General features: G+C 48.7%; 1 protein-coding gene across 3 annotated transcripts in view; it reads right to left on the bottom strand.

Annotated features, from left to right (window-relative positions):
- Positions 1-6,408: 6,408 nt before the first annotated feature.
- Positions 6,409-10,173, bottom strand: part of LOC109288782 (zinc finger protein 501-like) — a 37,194-nt gene continuing 33,429 nt past the window's right edge. Inside the window, exons 4-5 of one of the 3 annotated variants that reach the window (XM_019504530.1) lie at positions 9,582-9,698; positions 6,409-9,164 (exon numbers count right to left, since the gene is read on the bottom strand). In XM_019504530.1, coding sequence (XP_019360075.1) covers positions 8,134-9,164; positions 9,582-9,698 — 1,148 coding nt within the window. In that variant the 3' untranslated portion in view covers positions 6,409-8,133. The remainder of the gene's footprint in view (positions 9,165-9,581; positions 9,699-10,173) is intronic. The other 2 variants (XM_019504532.1, XM_019504531.1) reach the window with 2 other exon arrangements.

Raw genomic sequence — 10,173 nt, 5'->3', positions numbered from 1 at the left:
TTTTTTTTGGGGGGGGGGGGGGGAGTTAAATGCCCAGTCCATTCACCCACTTTGCCACAACCACATTGTTTTTCACTAGTGCCAACATGAGGAACGGGCATGGCGGGCACTGCATGGAGCTGTGCACACGGCACCGGGGCCCTGCTCACACCTGCACCCCTGCCGGGCTTCCTGGGCTTGCTCTGCTCTCCCTTCTCTGAACAGATGCTGTGCCCCAACCCTGCACCCAAAGCCTCTCTCAGGCTGCTCCAGCAACTCCAGGAAGCAGAGCCTGGGAAGCCTCATGACAGGACCTTGGAAGCCCACGGGCAGCATGGGAGAGACCAGCTGATACATCTCCAGTTGCCAATACAGCCCTGGAGCAAAAGGCCCCTGCCACTCAAATGCCAACCCCAATGCTGGCAGCTCTCCCAGCCCATGCCCAGCTGGGGGACCCTGGGGTTCAGCTTGCTTCCTGTGCGTGTGAACTATCCCATCCCACCATGTCCTGAATACATCTCTGGGAATCTGACCAACTCCAAGCAGGAAGACACCTCTAACCCTTTCCTGTTCCTAACCCTGACCCCAACCCTGACCCAAACAGCACTCAGCTGCTCCAGCAGGACACCCTGTGCAGCCTGGCTACAAAGTGGTTTGGGTCATAGTTACCTGAGAGATTGCTAAGATCTGCAGGGGCTCATGAGCTGGATGGCTGTAGCTGTAAGCCCCAACTGCAACATCCATCAAACTTAATGGAGTGGCTTCAAGGGAGGACGGGTGTCTGGAGGACTTAGGAATGAGGATCATGAGTCACATAGGACTCTGGAAACTCATGCTCCCCTTTGTCTCTCTGTCTCCCAGTGTCTTATCTGTAAAATGGGGGTAATTGCTCTTCCCCACCTGTCATGATTATGGTGAAGATAAAATACACTAAAGACTGCAACGTCTGTTAGGAGTGGGGCCCAAAAAAGAAAGGTAGAGCTGCAACTGTAGGAAATAAGAGCAGCCTGGTACTGGAGGGGCACTCTGGACTGGTGGATATGACAACATGTGAACGTGTCTTCCTAGATGTACATTTTTTTACCCATAAACCCTCCTGGTTTAATCATCTTACACTGTGCTTTCATCATTGCTTTGTGCTCTTCTTTCCAGATTTTGGATCTGGCCAAGTCACAACCAGAATGTGTGCAACTTGCACACTTTTAATGGTCCCATCCCACTGCCACTGGTGTTAAAACCTGAATCCAGGACATCTGGCTTTTAAGACATAAGCTCTCACTGCCTAAAAGCTGTGACTCAGGCAAGGCTGAAGGACACTGCTCAACCATGCCATCACAAAGTGGGGGCAGAGGGTTAGGGTTGGAGGATATTACAAATATTGAGCAAAGAGCTCCTGCTGAGCTTCCCAGGAGAGTGGGCTAGGCTACAAAGGCTAACAATGGACAAGGGGAAGGTTGAGCTGAGGAACTGAATCAAGAGCATGGTTTGATAAGGGTTGGCAGCCTCTGAGGAAATTGTATAGGGGTTAAGAGAGATGTGAATTGCAGCGAGGAAGCCCCTAAGAAACCAAAAAATGCTCTGTGCAGCCCCCATGCATGGATCAGCCCTCCTACGTGTGCTACAGTACATTATAGCCGTGCTAGAGAAGGGCTGTTTGTCATCACCCCCTGCTTCCACTTGCTTTTGCTGCTGTCTCCATTTTTGCAGTGTCTGGGTTTGAAGATCCTGCAAGGGAAGCAGGTTGAGAATTTGGGGTGAAATCCTGGCCACATGAAAGTCAGTGGCAAAACAATGTTATTCCCTCAATATTAACCTCTCCCTTTTTTAAACCAGGAATCTGGTATTACCAGCAACATCAGATGGGGCTCTGGGATTTGTAAGCAATATTTTGGGGAACCATGGAATTCACGCAGGGAGTTACTGCAGAGAGTGGTGTCCACGGCCAGCTGTTGTGTGACCCCAGGGATCCCTCCACTACCAGCTCCTCCCTGAGGCCTGCAGTGACCCTGCACCAAGCTCTGCCCTCTAAGGACATAAGAACTGCCATTTACTGGATCAGACTATAAGTGCATCTTGCCCAGTATCCTGTGTGACACAGGGGCAGAGTGGATGATGACAAGCAGAGGGCAGGGGTTTTTTCCAGCTGATCCTCTTTCGTTTGCAGCCTCCAGCATTTAAGGTCCAGGAAGTTCTGATTCAGAGGCTGAGCCCCTGACTTCTGTGCTCAATAGCTGCTGATGCCTCTTTCTTCCAAAAATTTGTCCATTCCCTTTTTTGAATCTGGCTGCACTGTCAGCTCCCAAAACATTTGTAAGACCCTTTCTAAGGGGTTTAATGTCCCCTGCACAATGGCAGCCTTTGTCTCTTGGCTTTAAGAATGAATCATGCATAGAAGTCTCTGTCAATGGGAAGATGACTTCAAGATCCTGTGGAAAGGAGAAATAGGGTTATCTATGGGGTTGTTCAAAAGGGTCCCTAAGTGGATATATGTGGGTGGTAGGACTCTGGCCCCAGGGTGGCTGCCCAGAGCTGCAAAAGACAGATTTCTAAGTGACACAGATACTCTGTTTTACTCTGCAGGTTTCTGTAGTTAGAGGCATAGAGAAGGATTCTGTCTAGGTCCATCCGGGAATGGAGAGACTAGATGGTACAGAGTGGGGGGAAAGGTCAGTAACTGTTGTACCCAGAGGGTTTTGGTCAGAAAGAAGGGACTGTGCTCTCACTCTGTTTCTCTTTTCCTCCCTCTCTCAGACCCTATTGACTCTTTCTCTGCTGTGGCCTGGGATCCCAAAATGAGTAGCAGCTTCTCCCCAAGTGGGGACTATTACTGGGGAGATGTCTCCATTAAAGCTCCAGATGCGCCCAACCCAGCAGGGAAGCTATCTCCAGTGGTTTGAGCCAGCCCCCCAGGGCAGCCCTGGGCTCTGCAGACACAAGCTCCTGAGCCACAGACTCCAGGTAACAGAGAAAGACCTGAGGAACATGCTGGGGACAGGCAGGAGAGGGAGACTCTGCATGCACAGCCCTGGGAGCCTCATCTCTTATGACTCTTCTTTTTTAATGAGCTTCTTGTAGGACTTAGAGCTGTGTTAGCAGCTGTGAACCTGCTGCCCTTTGTTTCCTCTTTCCTGTGGTCAGATTTGCCTCCCTGTAAGGAACCAAGTAGGGAAAAGACCAGTTTCATTTTCATGACTCTTCCTTTCACTAACGCAGAGACATGCATTGGCTTGCCCAGCCGGTCAGGAGCAGAACCAGATCTTCTGAACTTCAGGCCAGTGTTTTCTACACTAAGCCAGGCAGTATCTTTTTTTCCCTAAAGATGGGGAAGGCCATATTTATTCCTTCCATACTCCCCTTTGGGGAAAGGTTTGAGGAGAATTCTGCTCCTGGTCTTTCACATCTTCCAACAAGTAACGGTATTTTAGCTTTTTCCCCTCCTTTCAGTTTCCTCTTTTTGAAGTTGCCATTTTTCCCCGGCCTGGGAAATGATTTATCTTGGGGCCGTCTCCCTCTCTATCTTTCCCAGAAGGTAACTGGGTGATGAATGGTCATATGAAAGAGAATCCTCATCAGGAAGGACCTGAATGAGGGGAATTGAATGGGATGTTGCCAGGAAATGCATCTGGAAGACGTGAACTTGGAAAAGGCTGCAAACCCACTCATGGTGAGGGTGGCCTGAGGAATTTCAGCAAGGCCAAGATGCAGCAGAGCATCCCCAAGGGACAGAGAGAGAACACATGCACAGAGCGAGGGAAGAGCTTCAGTCGGAGCTCACAGGTAATAACACATCACAGGGTTCACGCAGGGGAGAGACCCTGCAAATGCCCCCAATGTGGGAAAAGCTTTATTGATAATCCAACCCTAAGAAAACACCAGAGAATCCACACAGGGGAGAAACCCTACAAGTGCCCAGAGTGTGGGAAAGGCTTTTGCCAGAATTCACAACTGATTGGACACCAAAGAATCCACATGGGAGAGAAAGCCTTCATCTGCTCCAGCTGCCGGAAGAACGTCTATGACTGGCCGGCCAAGCTTTATCAGACACGAGAGAACCCGTGTGGGAGAGAAACCCTACCGCTTCCCCGAGCATGGGAAAAACTTCTGAGACTGGTCAACTTGTACTGGATACAAGAGAACTCACATGGGGCAAAAACCCTACCATTGCCCTGACTTCGGGGAAAACTTCAATCAGAGACCAAATCTGATCAGGCACCAGAGAATCGGCAGGAAAACCCTATAAATGCCCTGACTGTGGGAAGACCTTCAGTCACAGTTCCACCCATACGAGGCATCAAACAACCCTCATAAGAGAAACCGTGTCAGCACCCTGACTAGGGCTGTCAGAAATGAATTATAATAGGGTAGGACCATGTCTATAGCTAAGGCTGATTTTTTCTAAGTGCTCTAAAATCAATATTCTGATGCTAATTGTCTTGATATTTGCTGCATCACATCTGTGCCAGAGATCTAGGTAGTGTTGGAAGCACAAGGTCATGGCCCAGGCATATCTGAGTTATGGCTCCCCTAGTAAGAGCCACTTTTAATAGTCAGCTGTCTCTAAAACCAATGTGAACTGAACCCTCTGCAAACTAGGAAATGCAAAGTTAAGGTATTTGTCATACCTCCGATGCAGCCTTAACTCTGCCCTCTCTGTGGGATGCCCTAATATGCCAGTAACACACACATTAGCACTCTGCCTTCATAGATACTACAGAACACATAGTGTCAGGGATAAAGACCATGAGCACAGCATGACAGCTGGGCAAGGGTCTTAATCAGCCAGCTATTTGTGTGTGGTTACTTCATTTTTTATTATCCCTTGTCCTGCCTTAAAACATGGTCAAAATTGCATCCCCACCAGAGAATTTGAACCCCTAGGCTTTTATTTCTCTGAAATAATAAGTCCTAGCAGCATTGCTCAAATACATTGCCCTTCTGTTCTCCCTTTCTCTGCTACTTAAATGCTTCCCCCTTCTCCCAGCTCGCTGCCCGCACAAATGCTCAGGATGATAGCACCACAGAGGTTAAACAATATCAAATACATTGTATGGCAGCTGTATGTATTAAGGGAAATGAAAGAACCCCCCACCCTTTGTTCACAGTTGGGTGGAAGGCATGAGGTGTATTGCTCAAATAAGGTAGCGACATTTTTCAAGCACCCCAGAGATCATGGAATCATAGAAAATGAGGGTTGAAGAGACCTCAGGAGGTCACATCTAGTCCACCCCCTGCTCAAAGCAGGGCCATCCTCAACTAGATCATCTCAGCCAAGGCTTTGTCTAGCTGGGTCTTAAAAACCTCCAAGGATGGAGACTCCACAATCTTTCTAGATAGCCTGTTCCAGTGCTTTACTACCCTCCTAGTGAGAGAGGTGTTCTTCATATCCCTTGCTGCAACTTGAGCCCATTGCTCCTTTTTCTGTCATCTGTCACCACTGAGAATAGCCCAGCTCCACCCTGTTTGGAACCAACCTTCAGGTAGTTAAAGGCTGCTATTAAATCCCCTCTAAGTTTTCTCTTCTCCAGACTAAATAAGCCCAGTGCCCGCAGCCTCTCCTCATAAGTCATGTGCCTCAGCTCCTCGCCATTTTTGTTGCCCTCCACTGGACTCTCTCCAGTTTATCCACATCTTTTCTTTAGTGATAAGGCATTTTTAATCACACCCTTTATACTGTTCAGAACAATGCCTACATAAGGCTGTGCATTTTGCAGTGCACTTGGTTGCAATATGCTGATGTTACGGAAGGAACTTTAAGGCAAAGAAGGTCATTTACATTGGTGCGCACATGGCAAGGTAATGAGACATCCTTAAGGTTGCCCTAATAGGTGATAGTTTCTTCCCACTCCTGCACCAGCCACTGGACAACATATTGGCAAAAAGCAATGCACTGTAACTTCCTGGTTTGTTCGCTGCCTTTTTGAACAAGATCCTGCTTTTCCTTTTTGGCAAAAGCTTCAGGCTAATAACCTCCAACCAGCAAAATCCTAAAGTAGAGGATTACCACACATCTAACGCACAAAAGAGTTATCTTTATACCCAAACTTGGGGACAGCAAACACACAAGGAGGAAGGCAAGCTCTGAGGGAGCCCACTGATAAAGAAAAGACATGCAAGCAGACATGCTGGAGATAATATAGAGACAAGCAGACAGCCATGCTGGAAAACACAATGGCACCATACTCATGGCCAGCACCCCAAACTGGCTGCAGCCTGTATCACTTTGAAAACACTGGGACCAAGTAATTCCCTTCCTTTGTCCAGCTGCCAGGAATAGGCCTGCATTGCCATCCATGCACCAAGAGAAAGAGCCACCTCAATCATGAGTGCCCACGAGTGCCATAGCATGTGGCTATGATCGCCACAAACAAAAGTGAACTCTATACTCGAGGCATGCCTGCCTCAGTTTCAGTAGTTTATGTGTGCACTGGGTTATGTTCAAAAAGTTTTTTATTATTTACAATTCCTTGGTGGAAAAAAATCATAAAATCTTTGCAGAAAACAAGATCCTATTACCAAGGGGTATATACATTTTCCTCCATTATACTTAGTCTCAGAGTAAGAACACAGCACATCCCTGATCCTTCATCAATGACCAATTATAGCATGTAGTCAGGGAAGACACTCTGGCTGTTCCTGATGTTCAGAAGGTCTCTGAACTACCACTTCCCAGGCATTACTGAGTACTGTCTCCATTTGTTTCCACAGATATTGGGTAAAATGCAGCAAGCCCCTGTCATACAAAGCAGGCATTGCCCGGCAGTGGCCAGCTTCATCAACAGGCACCTCCACCTGAATCCCTGTTTTATTGCAGAAAACAATCTAGAGTTTCAACAGTTCTTGGCGTCAGGACTTTTCCACACCACTCTACATCAGTACTGGTGAACTTTCCATGGTGACCGGCCAAGTCTTGCAGCACTCCGAGGCCCCATATTGAGGTAAGGGGACAGACATGTGGGTCTTACCCATGATCCCAACAACTGGAGACCCCCACCCATACACATTCATTAGTAACCTCTTGTGCATTGTCAGACTTAATAACCAGGGTGCAGCATCCCCTCAGTACCACCCCGCATGTTTACGACCATAATTCTGACCACTTATCTGCTGCTACCAAACAGGCCAATAGCAACCAGTGATGTTGAGCTCCCAGATAGTGATGGCTACACGCTTCTCCATGCTTAGGGGAATTTATGTGGTGTTGCGCCACTGCTGCTCTGAATGAACACTGTGCAGGTGTCTATGAAAGTGGCTTTTGACATCCTGAAGTTTTGCTGCCACTGCAGATCATCCCAGGTTTGCATCACTATCCTTTCCCAACAGGCAGTGGTAGTTGGCTACATCCAAAGACAGCTGGCCAATTAGTAAATCTGCTCCAAGACAGGTTATGCAGAAGTGATTCCTCTTTTCCATTCACATCTTCCTTGACTCATAAGGCCCACAAGGATTCAACAATACCGTGGCTGTCTCCCAAGGTGTGTACGAGCATCAGCTTATTTGCACAATGGACTATCAGGAAAGCAATGCTCAGCAGTGTTGCCTCCATACTGCTTCTGCAAGTGGCTTGAAAACAATCTTAGCTTCCAAAGCCCAATAAATGATGAGATGACAAGAAAAAAAATCCTAGGACGCGGCTACTCTGCTCCCAGACTGCCAACATTTCCGTGGTTTGTGGGAGCTACCCACTGTGCAGCACATGAAGAATCCCAGAATGCACTTCCCAGAATGCATGGGCCTCCTGCTCAGAACATGCACTTTATATTGTAAAAGTGCAGCACTGCGTGGACACAAGGGCTGAAAAGGATAGTAGCTTAAGCTATCATAGACTCAGAGGGTTGAAAGGGACCTTAAGTTACCTGCACTGATGCAGGTTTTGTTCCCCAACAGATGCGCGTCCAGCCTCTTCTCAAAAACCTCTAATGAAGGAAACTTCCCCATGTCCCTAGGTATCTCGTTCCACTGGCCTGCTGTCTGTAGAGCGAGGGAGTCTGATTCTGGTATCATAACCAACAGCACGGTTCTAATACATCTCAGCTGCTGTGTGTACATACGGCTTTTAGAAGAGTTACTACTGCTGGTTAGCTAAGGTAGAGAAACAGAGTAGCTGACATAACTGCAAGTGCAGACCAAATCTTAAATCACCTCTCGTCAAGGTGTTTATGGCTTTTCTCTTGTGTGTGAAGCCTCTGTAGTGTTAACCAGGGAGGAGCTTTCACTGAGGCATTTCCTAATGTCAGGCTTTGTGTCAGGTTTTTCTTTCATGTGGATCCTGTGATGGGAGTTCAGGTGCGAGCGGCTGCTGAAGGTCTTCTCACACTGAGGGCATTTGTAAGGCCTCTCCCCCGTGTGGATTCTCTCATGGATGATGAGGGCTGATTTGACCCGGCACCGTTTCCTACAGTACAGGCACTTGTATGGCTTTTCTCCCGTGTGGGTTCTCTGATGCGTTATAAGGTGTGAAGAGCAAGTGAAGTTCTTCCCGCAGACAGGGCAGTTGTAAGGTCTCTCCCCGGTGTGGATTCTCTGGTGGACAATCAGGGCTGAGCTGTCACTGGATCTCTTCCCACAGTCGGGGCACTTGTAGGGCTTCTCCCCAGTGTGGAGTCTCTGGTGCCTGATCAGGTCTGAGCTCTGATTGAAGCTTTTCCCGCACTCCAGGCATTTATAGGGTTTCTCCCCTGTGTGGATTCTTTGGTGTTTAATAAAGGTGGAGTTCGCTGTGAAGCTTTTCCCACATTCAGGGCATTTGTAGGGTCTCTCACCTGTGTGGATTCTCAGGTGGGTCATGAGGTTTGGGCTCTGGTTGAAGCTCTTCCCACACTCGGGGCAGGTATAGGGTTTCACACCCGTGTGGATTCGCTGGTGTATAATAAGGTGTGAACGGCTGCTGAAGCTTTTCCCACACTGGCTGCATGTGCTTTCTCTCTCTCCCATGTGGATTCTCTGCATTCTGGGGCCCTTGAAGGGCTTTTGACCTTTTGCACAGGGAAGGGATTTCCCCACTTTCTTCACCGGATGCTTTCCCAGCTCCCTCTCTGTGCTGCACTGGCTCCCACAGGATTGTTTCTGCTTAGTGTTGCAGCAAACATTCCCTTTGCATTTTCCCAGTGCTGTCCCACGTGGTTCTCTGTGCTCAGGATGGGCGAGTTGAGAACTCTCCTCCCCATTCTCAGTTTTGATCCCATCACCTGCCAGGGTAAAGAACAGACCATGACTGGAGTCATTTCTTGTGTCAGGAGGAAGTGACAAGCTAAAGAGAAAAATTTAGAAAGAAATGTTGCAAGAGTCTTGGGGAGTGAACCCAACTGAATCTCCCCAAATCCTCCCCCAGAAAGGGTTGGGGAACAGTTCAGCTCCCACATGAGGGAGGGCCCCAGTTTGATCTCCTCAGACCATCTGAACACTGCTGAGAAAGGAAAAGTTCATGAGCAGGGAGCCAAGCATCAATCAGAACGGGTAGGACACCCCTGGGTCTTGTCCAGCCTCAAGGTATGACACCTGCTGGGTACAGTCCACCCTAAGGGAGCTCAAAGGCTCTCTGTGGGGATCCCACCCTTTTCCATCATTCACCAATGGCTACTGAGTGGGTTGAACCAAAACCTTACCTGGATTGATCACGCCTGGGATTTTCCTTCCTTCTGAGCCCTGTAGGCCTGGGATCCATGGATCTTTTCCCTGTTCTAGCTGGGAGATCACTTCAGGTTTGGGAATTGGAAATCCTGCTTCAGAAGAAAGCAAGTGCATGGGATCAGGCTGAATTCATAGTTTCATAGTTTCATAGTTTCTAGGGTCGGAAGGGACCTGAGCAGATCATCTAGTCCGACCCCCTGCCATGGCAGGAAAGAGCACTGGGGTCAAATGACCCCAGTAAGGTGGTCATCCAACCTCCTCTTAAAAACCCCCAGGGTGGGAGCCTGCATCACCTCACTTGGAAGCTGGTTCCAGACCCTAGCCGCCCTGACCGTGAAGTAGTGCCTCCTGATGTCCAACTTAAACCTTCCCTCCGCCAGCTTGTGACCTTTGTTCCTGGTTACTCCTTGCGGCGCTTGGGGGAACAGGGACTCCCCCAGCGCCTGCTGATCCCCCCTAACCAGTTTATAACAGGCCACAAGATCCCCCCTCAGCCTTCTCTTTTGAAGGCTGAACAGGTTCAGGTCCCGCAACCTTTCCTCATAGGACCTACCCTGCTGTCCCTTG

Source organism: Gavialis gangeticus, unplaced genomic scaffold (genome assembly GCF_001723915.1).
Source record: "Gavialis gangeticus isolate Ggan-Ray unplaced genomic scaffold, GavGan_comp1, whole genome shotgun sequence".
NCBI classification, from domain to species: Eukaryota; Metazoa; Chordata; order Crocodylia; family Gavialidae; genus Gavialis; species Gavialis gangeticus.
Note: the sequence above shows the minus strand (reverse complement) of the source record. Positions and strands in the feature narration are given on the sequence as shown.